This window comes from Equus przewalskii, chromosome 3 (assembly GCF_037783145.1).
Source record: "Equus przewalskii isolate Varuska chromosome 3, EquPr2, whole genome shotgun sequence".
NCBI lineage: Eukaryota > Metazoa > Chordata > Mammalia > Perissodactyla > Equidae > Equus > Equus przewalskii.
In genome coordinates, this window is record NC_091833.1 from 39,546,785 (window position 1) to 39,567,254 (window position 20,470).

The 20,470-nt window shown below is 44.0% G+C and overlaps 1 protein-coding gene and 1 long non-coding RNA gene across 2 annotated transcripts in view; one reads left to right on the forward strand and one right to left on the reverse strand.

The window, feature by feature from the left end:
• Window positions 1-4,827: 4,827 nt before the first annotated feature.
• The window catches only part of DAPP1 (dual adaptor of phosphotyrosine and 3-phosphoinositides 1), a 49,785-nt gene continuing 34,142 nt past the window's right edge, over window positions 4,828-20,470 (reverse strand). The window contains exons 5-9 of the mRNA XM_008543492.2: window positions 12,957-13,004; window positions 11,387-11,449; window positions 10,633-10,718; window positions 8,123-8,210; window positions 4,828-6,799 (exon numbers count right to left, since the gene is read on the reverse strand). Coding sequence (XP_008541714.1) covers window positions 6,731-6,799; window positions 8,123-8,210; window positions 10,633-10,718; window positions 11,387-11,449; window positions 12,957-13,004 — 354 coding nt within the window. The 3' untranslated portion in view covers window positions 4,828-6,730. The remainder of the gene's footprint in view (window positions 6,800-8,122; window positions 8,211-10,632; window positions 10,719-11,386; window positions 11,450-12,956; window positions 13,005-20,470) is intronic.
• On the forward strand, window positions 13,539-16,325 carry LOC139082270 (uncharacterized). The gene is made up of 2 exons (XR_011538091.1): window positions 13,539-13,599; window positions 14,228-16,325. It is a non-coding gene; the product is annotated as an uncharacterized lncRNA (long non-coding RNA).

Genomic DNA, 20,470 nt, shown 5'->3' on the forward strand with positions numbered 1-20,470 from the left:
GTTTTATCAGTCAAGGTTTGCCAAAGAAATAACCAACGGGATATACGCATGTTAGATTTATTTCCAGAGCTGCTTTACGTGATTGTGGGAACTGGCAAGTCCAAAAAATCTGTAAGCCAGGCCAGAAAGCTGGAGAATCCCAGGCAGAGGTGAGGCTGCAGCCTTATGGCAGAATTTCTTCCTCTTGGAAACCTCAGTTTTGCTCTTAAGGCCTTTCAATCGATTGGTTGAGGCCCACCCACTTTTATGGAGGATCATTTCTTTGATTTAAATTCAGTGGATTGTAGATATTAAGCACATCTACAAAATACCTTCATAGCAACGTCTAGATTCATGTTCGATTGAGTAATTGGGTAGCCTAGTCGAAGCTGACGCATAAAATTAACCTTTGCAGTCTACCTTTGTCAGCTTGGCACCTGTGCACATCTTCTTAAACCATGTTTGATTACCAATTAAAGGCAATAACCAAGTCATACTTCCGTCTAACATGATACAACTACCCTGCATACACTGAGAACATGGCAACCCTTTCCCCAGAGAGGATGCCAGCCCCTGGGTGAGGTTCCCTTTTCTCCTTGATATACTGGAGCTTAAGTACAGTGATGTAAGGTTAACCACCTTTTCCCCCTCTGAGGAAATTTGCCCTGAGCTAACATCTGTTGCCAATCTTCCTCCCCCTTTTTTTTCCCTGTTTGAGGAAGACTTGCCCTGAGCTAACGTCCTTGCCACTCTTCCTCTATTTTGTATGTGGGTTGCTGCCACAGTATGGCTGCTGATGAGAGGTGTAGGTCTACGCCTAGGAACTGAACCCCAGCTGCTCAAGTGGAGCACGCCGAACTTAACCACTAGGCCAACTAGGCCACGGGGCCAGCCCCCTAAGGTTAACCATTTTTTTTTTTTTAAAGATTTTATTTTTTCCTTTTTCTCCCTAAAGCCCCCCAGTACATAGTTGTATATTCTTCGTTGTGGGTCCTTCTAGTTGTGGCATGTGGGACGCTGCCTCAGCGTGGTTTGATGAGCAGTGCCATGTCCGCGCCCAGGATTCGAACCAACGAAACACTGGGCCGCTTGCAGCGGAGCGCGCGAACTTAACCACTCAGCCACGGGGCCAACCCCAAAGGTTAACCATTTTTAATACAGCTTATGTTAGATGATAAGAAGATGAGAGGAAAGAAAAATGATATTTGCTTAATGTATGTGTGTGTATTTATAATACTTACATATTTGTATATGTATATATATTTGTAACAAAATAAGGAGGAAGTACAATAATCACAGTCCTTGTTTCTCTAACTAGGTTCTCTAACTAGCTGATATTTATAACTACTTTCCATTACCCATTCCATATTCCCTCTGCCCTCAGCAAGCACCTCAGCCGGTCGTGGTCCTTTGCCTGGTGAGGTGACCCAAACCTTCATTCCTGAAGAATCTGAGCCATTGCTTGTCCTGCCTGCTTTGTATTTTGTGGTTTTCCATGGACTTTAGTCACATGGCTTGGTGGTACTAAGTTTGTCTAGAGGATCTCTTGTATTTTGGACCTACTCTTCCTTACCTCCGTTGTGCAGTAGCAGCCCAGTTTCCCCTTAGTAATCAGGATGAGTCGCTCGAACCAGTTCAGTAATTCCCTTCTTTGTCTATTGATTCAGAGGCATGAGGAGACCAAAGTAGACAGGTGGCAGTCCTAATGTCCAGTTTAATAGAATCATCGTTGTGTCCCCTGGTGGAGGCAATCCTCCCTTTGGAATAAAGACCTCTAGACCAACAGAGCATAAGAACTTGGAGACAAGCAGCAGAAATTATGCCAGGAGGTCACTAGGGGTAAATAGTGGGTGTGCCATGCCCATTTCCACCCCTTGATTCCTGGGCCCGCGTATCCTGGCCATGGAGAAATAGCACCAAATATTGGATGCTGATTTACAGCATTTATAGCCTCCTGGACACTGCCCCAGTCCTGCAAGGGTTTGCCAGCTAGGTCGTGCTGTAACTGAGTCTTCAAAAGGCCATTCCACCGTTCTATCAAGCCAGCTGCTTCAGGATGGTGGGGAATATGGTAAGACCAATGAATTCCATGAGTAATTTAAGAAATAGATTTCTGCCAAAATCCAAAAAAGCCCATTAGGCATTGTCCTTCTTTGGTTGTGGGAGGGGCCAAATGCCACAAATTATACCTTAGAAAAGATATCTTGACCTGTCCCACACCGTTGGACCCCTAGAATTTCAGTGAGGTAGAAGGCCCCTGAATTTTTTGCTAGATTTATTTCCCACCGTCAGACAGACAAATGTCTTACCAATAAGTCTGGAGTAGTTCCTCCTTCTTGTTCACTAGGTCCAATCAGCACAATATCATCAATGCAATGGACTAGTGTGATGTCTTGTGGAAGGGAAATGTGATCGAGGTCCCTCTGGACTGAATTACGACAAAGGGCTGAAGAACAAATAAACTATTAAAAATAAGTGAAGGGTGTATTGCTGGCCTTGCCAGATAAAGCAAATCGCTTCTGGTGGTCTTTACTAACAGGTCTCAAGAAGAAAACATTTGGCAGATCAATAGCTGCATGCCAGATCTCAGGGATGTGTTAATTTGCTCAAGCAATGGAATCACATCTGGAACAGCAGCTGCAGTTGGAGTCACCATCTGGTTAAGTTTGTGATAATCTACTCTCATTCTCCAGGATACGTCTATCTTCTGCAGAGGTCAAACAGGTGGGCTGAATCAGTATGTGGTGGGAACCACCACCCCTGCATCCTTCAAGTCCTTGAGGGTGGCATTCTGGAGTCCCTGCAGGAATGCAGTATTGCTTTTGGTTTACTGTCTTCCTAGGTAGAGGCAGTTCCAGTGGTTTACATTTGTCCTTTCCCGCCATAATAGCCCTCACTCTGCAAGTCAGCAAACCAATGTGAGTATTTTGCCAGTTGCTGAGTATGTCTATGCCAATTATGCATTCTGGAACGGGAAATAACCACAGGTTCAGGAACTCACCAGACCCACTTCTCTGGTTCCATCCTTGCTGCTTCTGTGCAAAATCCAGTCCCTCTCAGGTCTCTTCCAGATATTTCTGGGCATCCTCAGAGAGGCCTTTACATGTACTCCTGAAACCTGTCTGTTTTCACAGTCACCACATGGCACCTTCCAACTTCATTTGCTCTTGTTCTGCTCTCTGGGATGAACTCTGCCCCTCAAACCCTGGCCCTTGCCCCTGCTGCTGACTGGGAACGTGAGTGCTAGAGGCTGCTGAAGGCTAAGGGCACCATCTTCCCAGCGGTAAATGTGACACGACTTACAATCTCAATATCTGTCCCTTGAGACCCTAGAGAAACAGTTTCTTTAGATTTTGCTGAGAGGCTGAATAAGAGACAAGAATGTGCTCGGAACTGCCCTTCCCCTGTAACGGGCGTCCATAATCCATCAAGACCTCAACCCTCTCTACCTTAGGCGAACTCTTTCTCAAGAAGGCTCTTGGTTTCTTTGACACGCCAGTCTGCTGGATCAGAGCTACTCAAAATGTGGTCCACAAACTGGGCTGTTCTGTCTGTTAGCAGTACGTGACAAGGTCAGTACAGAAATTCAGAGAAAGTGTTTAAAAACTTGCAGCAATTTAACATAGTAACTTTATGTCTGTAGAACCTGATAATAAAAAATAAGACTGTGATATTCGTATTTTTTGGTTCATTTTTCTAATTTATTTTTATTGGATTTTACAAAATCCTAGTCTGTGATAGATCAGAAATTTAAAAAAAGAAAATCTGGTCTTGCACTACAGATGATGTAAGAAACTCTGCTTGACACCACACCCAGCCAGCCTGGATCTGTACTGAGCAGAGTGGAGGTTCGAGCTGGAACTCTGCCATACAGCAGGCTTGTCTGGGAAGAGTTTGGCAAAAATGTAGGTTTCCTGCAGCCAACCTGCAGTAACGGAAGAGGAGCAAAGTAGGATTGATGTCCACCCTATAATAGCTCTCTTGCTCTCTGCCTGAAACAGTGACACAGTGTGACTTCCTGACCCTCATGCCTGGTGTGTGTGAGAGGTGAGGACCGAAGAGCCCACTCTCCTGCATCCCACATGGGTGAGAAGAGAAAGGCTCTGGCCCACTGAGTGTCCCAACATCCAGCGGCTTGGGAATAGGGGGCAAGTTTCCCTCAGAGGCAGTAATAGCCATCCCCACCATGGGGGTCACTTTCCTGGTCCAGAGGGCACAGTGCTGCTGTGGGACATGACATTCCCAGGGGGAATTCTGAGAGTAGCTGCTAATGCTTTGGCTGTGTCTTAAGAGGTACATCCTTATGATAAGCACATACCTGTGAGCAGCCAGGGCCTGACACAGACACCCCACCAGCTATTCTAAACAACCCTATTCCGATCTGCCATTGGCACAGAACGTCCTCCCCCATCTTGGACTTGGAGAAATCTTTGCGGGCCCTTCCCCAGGCTTCTTTCAGGGGCTGAAATCGTGACCACTTTTCAGAGAGAAAGTCAGTGTCTAGCGTCGTACTAATTACATAGTGGGTATATGCTAGCTTGCCCTTTTCATGTCAAAACCCTCCAAAACATGGCTTTACCCTCGTTGAAGCATGCTCTCCATCATATGGCTTTGTGCCTCACTTGCAGTATTTATCTTATTCACTTCTGTACATTATCATGTATGTATTTCTTATCTTCTCCACATTCAACTAAGGACTCCCTGAGGGCCGGGACTATTTCCTCCACTCTGAATCCTCTTAGCTCTTAGTCTAACCAAAGTGGATCCTTTGTTGACTCTTTATGATATTAGTCAGTTGTATTTCTTTTAAATTATAAGTATTAAAACTATATTTTAATAGCAAAATAGTACAGGCACAGCAAAATCATGCTCTTTTTAATAAACATAACCAAAGAATATAAATAAACATTATATATTTTACAAAAAGTAAAATCAATGTTACCTACACAAAGAAATATGCTTGGCTCTGACAAGACAAAACATGAAAGCAGACCTCTGAGTGAGGACTCGTTTGTAACTCCTTACTTTGCAAACTGGACACAATACCTTGACACTTGCTTTATCCTCTATGATACTAACATAACAAAATACATTGAAAACCTTGTTGAAATACACAAAAATGTAATGTAATTTCTGAGTCCTAGATGTTTAAATAACAGAAAAAACTTATTTAACAAGGTCACCCTTCAGACTGCAAGAGTGGTGTTCTGTCATAGCTTTGCACCAGAATCTTTTTATTTTGGGGTTCTTCCTCCACTTTTATCTCCCTTCAAACTTCAATCTAAAAAAGCAGTATTTGGGGCTGGCCCCGTGGCGCAGCGGTTAAGTTCATATGTTCCGCTTTGGCGGCCCGGGGTTCGCCAGTTCGGATCCCGGTTGCGGATGTACGCACCGCTTGGCAAGCCATGCCATGGTGGGCATCCCACATAAAGTAGAGGAGGATGGGCATGGACGTTAGCTCAGGGCCAGTCTTCCTCAGCAAAAAGAGGAGGATTGGCGGCAGATGTTAGCTGACAGCTAGCCTTCCTCAAAAAAAAAAAAAAAGCAGTATTAACAAAGATAATAGAAGGGATTAGAACCTATTCATGAACTCTGGATGCCAGGATCTCATTCTCCTGTTTCAATCGCCTTACCCTAGTTTGAAAATGCCACGTGACAAACACCTCATTAGACATCGCATGCGCATTTAGTGTTGCTCCCTCAGCTGGCAGCAGAAGTTGCTCCTGAATAAGATGCAGGGTGCTCAGCATCTCAGTGCAAAGTGGTTCTTCCTCCTCTTGGGCCAACCCTACAGCTCGCTCCAGGAGAGATTGTCCTAAGACACTCTCCTTGAGAAGTCTCTTTCAGGCTGTTTGGGGAAATGTTGTGTGAGGATAACTTAGTGCTTACAAGTCCTCTATTATTGTTAGAGATGTAATAATAATTACTATTATAGTTATTATTAGTTATAATAATAATTATTATTAAACTTATCTACTACATTATTACCCTTCCATGATTTATGTTTTCTCAATCTTAAAACATTTCCCACAAAATGATTAAAAGAGGTGTTTTTTAGATTGTCTCTTACTTTATCTTTATCATCCTACTTAATCACCCACAGGACATTTAGTTCTCACAGGTTTATCATTAGAAGGGAAGGAAGGACCCACTGGATTTCTGAGCCTTCTACAACGAGAAAATAAATAGCGCAAACATTTTCCATTTTAGTTTTGGAAATTGTTTTGTTTTTCTATATAAAGGATTAGAAAAAGCAAAAACAGACACTGCCCCCAAATCGTCGATGTTTGCTGTCTCGATGTACTTTCTGAAGAAGCAGCCTAAGCCTCACAGTGTGCAGCTGTTTCCTTCCTGCTTATCAGCACGACCTGGCCGTCAGGACAGCCACCCGTGCCGCAGAGTGGGACTTCGGGTAATGTCAGCCAGCTTGGGGACCACAATGAGGGAAAACAAAACCCGTTTATCTTACATTGTGTTCTAAGAGTGAGCACACCCGGCGTGGGGCTGTCGTCGGTTGCCATCAGAACGATGATGGCTGGTATTCTCAAGGAGATGACAACATCTCGAGGGGCAGCAGTTTTCCTTGAGCCAGCAAATGTGCTGTGTTCTGAAAGGTCCAAATCAGCATCTGCTTTTGATTTGTTTGTAAAGAAAAATCCTTAGTCAGCTTGGCTGGAGCCTGCTATGGATCACAGCATCAGGGAGCATCCCACGCTGCTCCTGGGCCAGGGCATCTGTCGTCAAGAAAGATCTATTTAAAGATGAAGGACCGAGATCGGATGGTGCCTTCCCGTTGGTCAAGCTGTTTTCTTATTTGAGACTGTAATAAAACACACGTGTGTGTATTTATTATTGGGCAATTTTAAGCTAATGAACTCTGGCTTTTAACAAATATTAAATAAGACATGCTGATGAGTAAGGAAACCATGCAACTGAAAAAAAAATCATCACGTGCCCCCTCCCAGTTTTAATCTGGGGTTTTTGCATTTTTCTCAAGAGAAGTATTGTAAGTGGTTGCTAAAACATGTACAAATTGGGATTTAGCTTAATACAGTAATCTATAAAATGCAATAATACTATTCAATGAATCAGTGAAGATATAGATGTAAATTTATTGATATGCAGAGATGTTCATAGTATATTGTTAAGTGGAGTGAGCAGGTAAAGAACACTAGAGAATGATTAAATTTTGTTTTTAAATATTTATTTGCACAAGGAGAAGTCCAAAAGTGTGTGTATTTGATATATTTTTACCTTAATTTTTCTATAATCATTATATGTCACTTGCATAATTATCAAATAGAATGAAAAACTGATTCATATCTGAGCAAAGGTTTCATATGGCAAAGTATTTCCCAGTGAATAGCAAATACATTGGAACTATCTCAAAGCGAGTGGTACAGTATATTTATTTGGCTCTCAACAGAAAAGATAACCAAAAGCAAAAGTCCCAGAATCTAGAAAGGAGTAGTCAACAAGATTCTGGATATCAGCTAATTGCATTAAAAAACATATAGGAAAAATTGTGCATGTTTGAAAACAGACTTTTAAGATGGTATCTATAGGAAATTTCAGAAAACGTTAAGGGCACGTTCTTGGCTAACAACTCACTGACTTGCAAACAGATACAAAAAATGCATGAGACGTAAATTTTAAGAAGCACTCCATCCTCCTGCTGGGAGGTTTATAGAAAGCTGATAAAATAAATTACCTTTTGTTCTTGAACTGCACAAAGTAACACACTGGAAACTAAGCGAAATTCCACTGGCGAGCATCCTTCTCTGACAGTTTAAAAGGATTTTCTCCTATAGAAAGATGTCAACTTTCCTCTGTCTGACCTTCTGGTCCCAAATGTCTTGCTCCGGGCAAAAGTGAATCAACTTACACGCTTAAAGGAAGAGGGGTAGCTGCTCGGGCAGGAGGCCAAAGTTCAGGGGCTGAGACCCCAGCAGCTCCACCCTTTTTCTCTTTACCCCTGACTCCACCCATTCCATGTCCCAGAATAACAAACAGACCATTCCACGAGCCTGCAAGGAGACAGCCGATTGATTCTCGGGGATAGTCTGACTCAACAGAAATATGTTTGAAGTCATCAACACGCTATTTCTGGGTGCTAGGCAGCCAGAAGACTTGTGTAACTCACCAATTTCCAGCGTAATATCTTGATCCACTCATCAGCTTCTACTCCTGTCTTTGCACAGAGATAAAATGTCCTGAATGGAAATACTAAGCTGATAAGACAAAAGAAAGGATGTAAGACATTCCAGATGGTTAGCTGAATATATATTAGTAGAACACTAATTAGAGTATTTCAAGAGAAAAAAGAATCGACAAAGAGCCTGGGGAAATAACTTGCAGAACTGGTGATGCAGAGCTCTCCCTGCCAGCAACCTGCAGAAATGTCAGGAAGTTGTACATTCATATTACTATTACAGGCCAGATTTATATTCTTTAATGAGAAGTCAAAGAAAAAAAAAAACATGTCCAGGACATCCCCAGAGCCTTTCATTGCTCATGTCTTAGACTGAATACAACACTTATGTGTTTATGCAGCTGAAAGGTCAAATGACTCAGGCCCTGAGCTGTGATTCGAAGAAGCAAGACAGATAAGAGAAGTTTTGCTGGAGGAACTCATTTGTATTCGCTTGCTTCAATGAAGAGAACACTGCCCTCGGTGGGCGGAGGCAGTCTTAACTATTTAGGACAGAAAAAGAGAATGAAACTTCTCAACTATTTATTTTGCCCACTTCCGGCCGTGAGTTAGTCTTCACTGGAGGGAGGAAGGACTTTCCCACTGGCACGAAAGACGTGTTCTAGGGGTATGCCAACTCTCCATTTGACTGTTGCTTTGGCTGTAGGGTCAAAATCACCTGACTAATAAGGTCAGCTCAACTTACATCTTGCGCCTACTTCTTGTCTAACAGTTGAGATGCAAAATACTAAAAATCTTTTTCCCTTTCATGAAGAAAGAAAGCCATGAACTGAAATTCAGACAGGTTTTTATATCCTAAAGCCTATGCAGCATATTTTGTTTATACCAGTAGTTGGTGTTGAATAGACAAGAGGCAAGTCTGTGTGCACAGCAGGTAAACTGGATGTGAGGTCGAGGTGAGGGGTGAGTGGACGGGGGCGTGACAGGGAGTCGTGTGTACACACTGTACAGAACTGGTTTCTGGAAGTCTCATTGTTTGGTACTCCCTGTGGGAGGCAGAATTAATTGCCTATTTATACAGATAATTTTTTCCTTTCTTCTTGCTAACAGAACCCCAGGTGATAAATTATAATTAGCTGAAGCCAATTAAGATCATTCTAGTACCCTTTTCCAGCTTTCCCTGCTGCCAGCAGTGCCCATGGGACCCAGTGTTAGCCAATGAGATGTGAGGGAAAGTGTGATAGAAGAGTTTCTGGGAAAATGTCTGCCTTCCTGAGAAAACATGGACAGACGTGGCTGATGCCATGCCTACATCTTTCTTCATGACTTAGATGAAAGCATGAAGCCTTATGCGGGAGCAGCCATCTTGTACTCCAGAGTAGCAAGCACGGAGGAAAAGGCCCAGAGAACTGGAGACATTGGACCTGACCTTGTCAAGGCAGCTGCCTGCCTCCCAATTTTTTGTGATATGAGAAATACAAAGCCCTGTTGGCTCATTTTGTGCCTTTATGCGAATTTTAAAAAGATATCCATTATTGGTTGATATTATAGAATTAACATTCATTTTGTTAAATGTCATAATGGTATTGTAGTTCTACAGGTGATATTTCTATTCTTAGGAGATGCATATTCAAGTATTTAGGGGTAAAGTGCCATAATGTCTGCAACTTACTTTCAACTGGTTCAGGAAAAAAAGTGAATAGAGATAAAGCGAATATGGCAAATATTAACAATTGATGCATCTAGGTGAAAGGAATATGGGCATGAGTCTTTCAACTTTTGTAAGATTGAAAAACTTTAAAATAAAAGTTGGTGGGGAATTAAGATAGTTCTTTCTCAAGACACTTTACTTCTTCCAGTTAGAAAATTGTCATGATATATTGATTATGTTAGAACAAAACACTTTTGTGCCATCTGCAGAAATTTTCATAACAATACAAATCACCCATCATCGGAGTCAACAAAGTTTTAATTAAAACTCAGGAAAAAACTCCAAAGGAATTAAGCTGTTCAGGATGTAAATGACACCTCTTATGTATATCATACTTGTGCAGTACACAACCTAAACAATTGTACCCAGCAGACCTGCCTATTTTTTAAGCCACCTTAAACGAGGCATTATGTCCCACTCAGCTGAAAGCACTCTTAAACATATATGCCCTGAGCCACGGTTAAATCCACACCACTCAGATCAAAACATTTATACACATTAAAAACATACAGTTTCGTATTCCTCAGCTAAAATAAATGTCTGGCAAGAAGACTTTTAAAAACACTTCCTTAGGGCCAGCTCCAGTGGCCTAGGGGATAAGTTGGATGCACTCCATTTCGGCAGCCCAGGTTCAGTTCCTGGGTGCAAATCTGTGCCACACTGACATGTCTGTAAGGGGCCATGCTGTGGCAGTGCCACACATACAAAAAGAGGGAGACGGGCAGCAGATGTTGGCTCAGGGCAAATCTTCCTCAGAAAAAAAACACATTTCCTTTATAAATCAACTTACCAAAAACAGTTTACTCTTTCTTGTGAATAATCAAATTGTACAGCTGAACATTCTGTTAAGTCTAGGATCCGAATTGGTTCTGGTGACTAAAAAAAAAAAAGCAACCTATGTCATTATAGAACAATATACAATTTATTCGTCACTTAATCCCCGAACAAATCTTCCACTATGTGTGACTGTCAATTTGACTTTCACATAGAAAACCTTACTAATGGAGGTCCCACACCCCTGCTCTGGGAATTGGCCTGTCCTGAAACCGGGCATTAAGAGCCAGATTTGCTGATTTAAATTTGATGGAGATGGATTTTAACACGTGAAAGGGAGTCATATTTCTCTCTCATGTTTTTAAACTTTTACTTTCTCAGAAATTTTGTATAGAGAATGTGAGAAGAAATAAAATAGTTTTAAATTGGCTTAATGAAATGGGCATGGGAAAAGGACATGTTTTTAATAAAGGGGGAAATTCCTGTAAGAGACAGTTAACACATTGTGGCAAGAGGACGATTCCGTTGTCTACGCAGAGGCAACGGGGTGCCGTGGGGCGGCGGCCCAGCGGTCTGTGGCGAGGCTTCCGGGATGCACACCTCGTCTCTGCAGAAGCACTCCGTTCATGTCAGGAATCCAGACCTCACGTCCCCAGTGCTCTGTGGGCGCTGCAGTGCTCACAAGGGAGCCCTCAGGACCTCACAGGCAGGCGTCCCTTTCATCTAGAGAGCGGATCTTTAAAGGGAAAGTGTATTATGACGTTTCTCACCATCTGGTCTTTGAAGTACTTCAGTTCATTCCTGTGCAAAGTGAACCATCTTGTTTTCCAGGTCTGAGAAAAAAAATAATGAAAACATGTAGGTTTTGAATGTAGGAATGCAATAATTGAACTAGACAATTTCCTTTTGCTTTAAAAGTATCTAAAAGATTAAGTGCAATAAAATATTCTTGTGGTGTCGTTTCTGAGAAAAAGGTTTCAAAATTAAACTTAAAATGTAAAAGTTTCAAAAATTAAAATGACTCCATGCGTTAGGCTCATAACGAAGGCAGAGATATCATGAACATATTTAAACAATAAAAAGTAATAGTCCATCGTTAATATGAGGGTGATTTATAACCACTAAAATTGCCATCGTATTAACTCACTGATGACGATAGCTGTCATTCTGGAGCACCTATTGCAGGTTACTGATGACGATAGCTGTCATTCTGGAGCACCTATTGCAGGTTACACGCTATCCGTGGAAGTTTCCACATATTAAAGCTGACCCTCACATAATGCCAAATATTATTATTGTTGTTTTACAAAGAAGGACATTGAGGTTTTGGAACATCAGACCACACGATATGTTAACCTTCCTAAGAATTCCAGGGCCCTGGTGGCAAAAACTATTGTTCCCCACCGTGTCCTTCTTATTTACTAACCCTGGATAGAAGCTTAATCCTATCCAGGGTGGCAATGAGCCCAGTTAAAGGAAGTACCAGAGGATTTGAAAATGAAGAGGCTATGAAAATGAATATTTCTCATCCTTAGGGAACATCCAGTCTAGCAGGGACACAAATAACTAAATATTTCGGTTGAATTCAAGCAGGCCGGTACCTGTGAGGGTCCCCATGGCACATTAACAAGAAATCGAGTAACTTCACAGGCACAGTCACATAAACGGGGGACAGTTGGATACCCCAGGCTAAAGTGTGAAGTCCTAAATTGCGTTTTCTTTGGGATTTTATAACATAGCTACATAAGTACCAGTGACGTTTTTGGCCTACTTTTAGGAAAACATTTTATACAATTTTGATTTCTTCTTTGTTAAAAAAAAAAAAAATTCAAAAGAAAAGAAATGTTCTGTATTTTGTGTGCTGCTTTCACCCTCGCTCGCCGACCAGAAGGCCTGTCTGTCTCCTCCAGCATCACCTTAGGCTATGCTCACACACTTGGCTTTGCAAAGAACAGTCAAGTGATGTTCCAGAATTTTGACTAAAATTAGCCATAAAGATGAACTCTTCAAAAAGGCAAAAATTAGAACTGGGTCAAAATGAATAGGCAATTATGCTTTAAAAAAAGTGTTAAAGAGGGGCTGGCCGCCTGGCCTATGGTTAAGTTCACACACTCCACTTCGGCAGCCCGGGGTTCGTGGATTTGGATCCTGGGCACAGACCTACACACGGCTCACAAGCCACGCTGTGGTGGCGCCCCACGTAAAATAGAGGAGGATGGGCACAGAAGTTAGCTCAGGGCTAATCTTCCTCTTACACACACAAGTGTCAAAGTGAGAACTGAGTCTCCAGGACGTGGCCTCTTTCTTTGGTGCCAGCACTAGCAAAAACTCGCCACTTACCTTGACCAGGCCCCCCTGTTTGGTGAGGTACCCTTCCTTGGTGCCCAGCTGAAAGAGAAAGAAGCACAGGTGATGCCCAGGCTATCCCCACACGATTGCTGTCTTTCTATTTCTGTCCTGTTTAAACTGAAACACGCGTTTGCCTCCGATCTTTCACAGCCGCCTGTCCTTCCCTGGGCTCTGCAGATCCTCGCTGTGTTTAGAGCCCGTTTTCAGACCCGATGGTCTGGGGCAATTCTGTAGCAACTGACAGACTCTCTTCTGGCTGGAATTAGCAATTTGCGAACAATAAACCATGTCACATCACTTATAAAAGTTAGTGCTGAGCGTAGCGTGTCATGTGGCTCCCAGCTGCCGCGACTGCCGCAGGGCCTCACGCACGTAACTGCACACGCACTGACATTGGTCACCACATTTAGGGCACTCTGCATTAAGCACAGTAAAGGGATGTCTTTACTTCAGAGCTTCCCAGAGTGTCCGTATTATGCTGGTATGCCTTGTGAATTTTTAAGAAGGAACCTTAGAAACAGCATTTCCAACATTTATTTTATCACATGGTCCTTCCCCCACCCCTTCTTTTTCACAGACCATCTCTTGAGACCCATATTCCACAGAACAGACTCCTGATTTATTTACTGATCATGTAAGTGCTGGCTTATCTACTCTTGACTTATCCAAAAGGGATTTGAAGTGAGAATGAGTCATTTCTTAACTCGCAAATCATTAATTCAGGGTAACAACGATATCCACACTTAGCTGCCACTTATGAAATGTAAGGGATGGTGGGGTACTGTGTAAACAGAAATTTGCATAAAACAAGGACCCTAAGCTCAAGAAATTTCTGAAGAAATAGAATTCCTGGTAGGATATTTTATTCTATTATGATATCATAATATATCTTAGATTAGTAAGAAAAAAATGAATAAAAACTGGGAAATGACTAGGTTGACGTCAAGGTTCTTTTTATGGGAGTTTCCAGAGTATTTATTTCTGAGGTGAATTCTCCCTTCCAGATAAAAAGAGGAACAACCACCACCTCAGGAAAAGGAGTTAAACTAAGAAATAATACACACTCACTTCTTTTAAAGTTCTTCTGGCATTAAAGTAAGGATGAAACTCCCAGGTGTTCACTTAAATAATGTTAACAATATTAGTGAATTTGATATCAAATAATCAGTTTGATTTATTTCCATGTTAAACTGAGCTGAGTGAATTGAGTTTAGGTATTATATTATGGAAACCGCAAGAATTAACATTTTGGGTTGTTGTAGGTTGACATCTGCAGAGGCAAAATAATTACGGGTAAATCGTTATCCAGAAGACCTGGAGAGAATTATTCACTGAGCTCAAACTGAAGAGCGATGTTACTAGTGCCATCTTACCTTCATCCAAACAGTTTACTATAAGTCTAGTATTTTTCTAAGGTTTTGATAGATAAGCAGAAGGCTGCAGAGGGATGAGCTGAGAATACTAATTTTATTTTGGTCTCAGGAGGTAAGAAAGGAAGTAATTATATGCAGATTTAGCTTTAAAAAAAATCTATGGTCTGTAACAGGAGAAATCTTTATAAGAGCCCCAAACTGGAAACAACCTAAATGTTTAAAAATAAAGAATCAACTTTCCTACCTTCCTCCCTCCTTGCCTGCCTGCCTGCCTTAAATTTAGTCCAAAGCCGTCGGGTGGGAGAGCAAGGCAGGTGTCAGTGTGAGGGTGCAGTGGGGAGCCCCACAGTGTGCAGACAGCAGCCGTGTGGACGGCGTGGGGGCGGCAGCCTGGTGTGAGGAGCTGAAGCCTGGCAGGGCGAGGAGCGCTTCCCCATGAAGGGGTGGAGCGGGGGAGCCCAGGCAGCTTGGTGGCGGTGGGAGGGGCAGTGGCCAGGCAGGGGCGGTCCCAGCAACTGGAGATTGCTATTTGATCGATCGACACATAAGTAAGTGTACTGAAGACAGTGGGATCCATATTTCTCACTGTGGGAAAGGGAGTTCAACACAGAAAGGGAAAGCACTAGAAGGAGCCTTGTGGAATTGGGTTAGGACTGGAGGGATCAATGTGAACCTGTGGATAGATCAATAGATAATACTTGATCGATAGATTGAAATAAAAACAAAGACGTCACCATGTATGTGTACATATGTACATAGATACATGGTTTCCCTATCTCTGTTCCCTGAGTGGGCCGAGAGTGACGTTCTGATAACAATAAGCATGTGGCACCCAGATCTTAATTTCTAAAGTACCATTCTCCAGAAAAAAAGAACAGGATTTCTTGGAGAAATGGCTGATTCTAGAGCTGGATGCAAGAAAAGTACAAGATAAGCCTGGAATATTCTGCTATACCAGAAAGTAAGGAAATTCTCAAAGAATTCTGAGGCTATATGAAAACAGAAGTCACGTTAAAAGGGCTCTTACTGGCCAAACCCAGGAAATATTGAAGGATGAAAATCAATAATGATAGTCATGATTATAACGCATTGATATAAAAATAAATGATTGGATAAATTTGGAGAATAAAAAGTTTCTCATTACAGTAGAATAACAACCAATAAATGTAAAAGGAATAATAAATCACAGAATCACCATTTGGCAACAATAATAGTAATAATAAAAACAGCCAAGAAATATCAATGAATGCTAAAATTGGTGGATAAAAGTTTAATGAGGAACAGGATATTTGCTTAGTCTCAAATAACTTCCCATCAAATATTTATTAATAACAAGGGGAATAAAGTGATTTGAGAGTGAAAAATCTGGCGAACACCAATTGATCAAGTAATTGAACATGCCGTACTGAGGCAAACAGAAATTGTGTTCCACCTGAGAGCGGGCAGGAAGCACAAAGCATCACTTTTGTGGTATTTCTACCAAAAATGTCAAACTTCAATCTAAGCACGAGGCGATGTCAGACAAATCAAAGTTGAGCAACAGTTCACAAAATAGCCCTTAGTTTGCAAACTTGTCAAAGTTGTGAAATCTAGGAAAAATTGAGTGAGTGCTCTCGAGAGAAGAATAGTCAAGAGGTTGGAGAAATCCACGTAGCCCGTGATGGCACATGGGATCCTTGGTAGGACAACCAGCAACACCGGAATGAGATCCGCGGCTGGGACGGTGGCGCTGTATCGGTGGTCCTTTCCTAATCTGAATGGCTGTATGCGGTCACACGGGCGAATGTCCTTGTGGGTAGGAAATACGCACTGAAGTATCTGGGTGCGGGACATCATGTTGGCAATTTACTCTCAAATGGCTCAGGAACAAATGAATTTCTTTGTACTGTTCTTGCAATTTTTCTGTAACTTTCGAATTATTTAAAACAAAAAGTAGCATGTAAAAGCATAATAGAGGATTCACTAAATAAATTATGATACATCCAAACTATGGCATACGAAGGAATTTGTTTTAATGATGTTTTTGGAGACTATATAATGACACAGAAGATGTTCACAATATGCAATTAATGAAACAAGCATATTGCAAGTCTACAATGGAGAGCTCATTATATATATTCACATATAGCAAATATATATTTATTCAAGAAAAAAGACTAGAAGGATAGACTCCACAATGTTAACTGTGAGATGAGTTTCAACGACAAAATACTGGAAGAGGCCATCTTGCAAGGGACCTGTGCCGAAGAGGAACTATAAAATGGGTTAAAGAGAGAACAGAATAGAGAAAGATGTCACAGAGGCAGAGGGAACAGAAACTTTAGAAGGAGAGAGTTGTTAAAAACGTCACATTCCACAAAAGGGAAGCTAAGGGAGCTAGCTAACATTTTAGACAGGACCTATCCTACGTGAGGCACTTGGAATACATTATCTCACTAATCACTACCAGCATGACTAACTGGTATTTCACACTTCCCAGGTCCAAAACAGAAGGAGCCCTCTTTCCCATCCTCCCGACCCCCTGGCCCTTCCATCGGAGCCGCGGCAGCTCCCTCTGGGCTCTCTGTTCGTTAAATCCTATCCCTTCCACCTGCAAACACGTCCTGAAGGCGACCAGTTCTTTCCTCCCGTTCTAACTAGCGGTCTAGGGGTCCTCCCCGGTCTCCACTCCCACCGTCTCTCACCTGGACTGCTCTAACAGCCCCCCAACTGTCTCCTTGCCTCCAGCTTGGCCCCACTGCATTTCCCACTTAGCAGTGAGAATGATCTTTTTAAAAAATTTAAACACCTAAACAGAAAATTAAGTTACTCAAAATTCTCATAATTTCTCATCAACACTTAGCACAAAAGTAAATTCTGGACCCGTCCTTCAAGGCCTCCGGCGCCGCGGGGAGCGACCCGACCCTCGGCCCTGCTTCGCTGTTCTGGGACAGCTGGTGGCCCCCGGCCACGCGGAGACGGTTCTGGGGGCTCTCAGGTGTCTCTTCGTCTTACGAGTGAGGCACTGACGGCCCTTTTTTCCAGACCAGCGTTTAAACATGTCTGGGTTGCCAACCACCTTAGAAACAGCATCTCCCTCCACATGAGAAGGCCACCCGCCAGGAATCCTGGCGTCTGCAGCTCCCATCGCCTGGGCGGACTGCCAGCTCCGGGCGCGGGGACGTCGCCGGCCTCCCGACTTCTCACCCGTCTCGCGCGCGCAGCGCCCCAAAGCGTGGCCTGGGCCGCAGGGGCCGCCCCTCGAGGCCTCGCTCGGCCCGTGCCGCAGGGGGCTCATCGCTGCCGCTGCCCGCAGCGGGCTCCAGGCCCGGCGAGGCCCCCCTGCCTGGTCTGTAGACCCTCCACCTAGTTCCCACCGCGGGGCTTCTGTGCCGGTCCCCGCCTGCGACCCTCTTCCCCACACTCGACGGGAGTCGTGGCGCCCCTTCAGTGCGGTCCCTGCTCAAAGGTCCCCCCCTCGGAGAGGCCTCCCCTGCTACCCTTTGCGTCGCTTATCCCACTTTTTCTCTCTGGGACATAGTACTGGCTGGTTTTACATTATTACACTGATCATCGTCTCAGACCCCCTCACCCCACCATGTGAGCTCACGGAGGGCGGAGCCTCTGCCTAATTTACCGCCCAACCCCCAGTGCTTAAAACAGCCCTGAGCCGATGGTCGGCCTTTAAAACAAAGTTTGTAAAATAAATGAATTAGTTAAATTTCATCCTGTCTCAGGAACCCAACCGTACATTGTTTATAAAACCTGTAAATAGTAAGTGCCCCGAATGCAGTTGCTGAGGGATGGCAAACAGGCTCGCACAAGCAGCAACATGCCTGGGCAACAGGATGTCTATTTTAATTTTCACTTCAAGCAAGAAGTTCTTTTTTCTTTAAATAGGACTTAATTCTCTTCCTCCGTGAGAGCTTGTGCAAGAACTGCATCCCAGGAAGAGAAGACAGAAGCCTGGGAGCCCTGGGCTCAGGGCGGGTGCAGGCACAGCCTCCTGCGGGCACTGGGGGCAAAGGGAAGGCAGAGAACTCTGTGCTCAGCAAAGGACAAGAGCATTCTGATCAGACCAGTCCTGTTTCCCAGCAGGCTGGTCAGTTGTTGGTCGTTCCTTAGTGAGGAGTAACGAGAGACACCTCAGAATCCACTAGAAAACCTTATAGTTTTCTTTCTATATGAATGCGCAGTAAACTCCACGGGCTTCGTGGCACATAGCGTGAGCACGGTCATTCTCAACCTGTCACTCGGCACTGTTGGAAAAGCCCCTTCTGTGTATGGTCATAGTCAGATACTTGGGCAGGTGAACCCATCTGATGCCTGGAGCAAGCAAAGGCTTCCGGAGTGTGGTCTAAAGAGGTCCCTCTCTCCCTAAGCGTGCTACAGCTCATGCTTGGACCAACTCCACAGATGAGGTGTTAGCTGCGTGTCACTGCTGTAAAGCACACGCAGGAGGGTGTGGTTCCATGGGCCTGAGTGGGGACGTGTAGGGGAAGGGTAACAGGAGAACGGTAAGGTAAACTGAGTCCCATGGAAGAGGAGTGGAAGTGACTGGCAGTGGAGTGAAGCAGAGAGGCCCCTTAGGAAGGGTCAGTGGCCTGGGAAACAGAGAATTGGTCAGAGGTAGGTCCTGAGCTGTTCCTCGGTCCCTTCTGACTTGGGGCTATTTATTGTCTTGCTTCCCTAAATTCCTCTAGTTCTGAGGTCTGATGCTTCCTCCTCCAACTCCAAAAAGCTAAAATATTTTTCTTAACAAGTTCCCAAGATTTTTATTTTCGAGTAACGTGGCACAGTAACAAAAAGGTAACATGTCAAGGCTGGGCTGTGAAGTCGTGAAGACAAGCTGTAGCTCCTGTCCTGGGAAGCATGAGGCCACGGGGAGGGCAGACACGAGGGCAGGACTTAGCCTCCAGCCTGAGGATTCCAGAATACAGAAGCAGAGGGGGCTTGGGAGCACAGGAGCGGAGCCTTGTAAAGGAAGCTAGGAGGGCCCAGGAAGGCTTCCTGGAAGGCAGTGATCCCTGACGTATGTCTTGAAGGATGGGAGGACAGCAGTGCTATGGGTAGCATTTCAGATGCAGGGAGCACAGTGGGAGAAACGCACGGAAGACAGCAGGTTGCACAGTGTGAGCGTGGCAGCAGCCTGACGTGAGCCCAGAGGGTCCGGCAGGGGCCAGGCTGGCTGGGAAGGGCCAATCTTTCTCACCAAAAGAAAAAAAGAAAGTGTGCTTAAAAAAAAAGAAAGGTCTGTATGGTGGCAGCATAGGAAAAGCACTCTGGAGACAGAAAGGTCATGCACATTTTAATATAAATTTGTAGCTGAAGATCTTCAAGTGATTATTTTTCAAGTGTAACGGTTGCCGTCTAGAATTAGTTCTTGATATGTCATTTGCGTGTTGTCCTCTTCATCATCTGCACAAATCCAGATGTCTTATACCAGGAGTATCGGCAAACAAGGAAGAGAAAAAGAACAGACGAGCCCGAGTGTAAGGAAGGGAAGTGGGTGCTGGAGCGGAGTCTGTGCAGGGTCACAGCTCACTGAACAGGAGAAACGGCCTGGCAAGAACAAGCTCCGGCGGCACTGAAACGGACCACGGCTCCACGTCTTCCTCTGCGCCCTTCATTCAGGGAGGGCGGAGCCACACCCCTGGTTATAGCAAAGGTGGGGAAACTCTTCTTCCATAGACAGGAGAGGGGAAAGGACATTTTTCTTCCTCTGAGAAACTTGTTGAAGAATGACAGTTTAGCCACAATGTGAACTTGACCCTCTCTCGCCCGTTCCACCATGAATTGTCCGGCTAAGAAGGACCGGGGTTTACACGCTGCCTTCTAAGTATTTAAAATCTGATCGCAAGCACCTTGTATTTGTTTATGATTTTCCCTGGACCAGAAGAACCGAGTGAGAGGCTTCAGACCTCATGTTCCTCTGCAGGTTTTATACCCCAAGTTAGAATTTTTATGTGAACAAACATGCTTTAAAAAGCATGTACCTCTCTTGGGGCCGCCCCATGGCAGAGTGGTTAAGTTCGCGCGCTCCGCTTCAGCGGCCCAGGGTTTCAGCGGGTCTGATCCTGGGCGTGGACATGGCACCGCTTATCAGCCATGCTGCGGGGGCATCCCATATGCCACAACTAGGAGGACCCACAA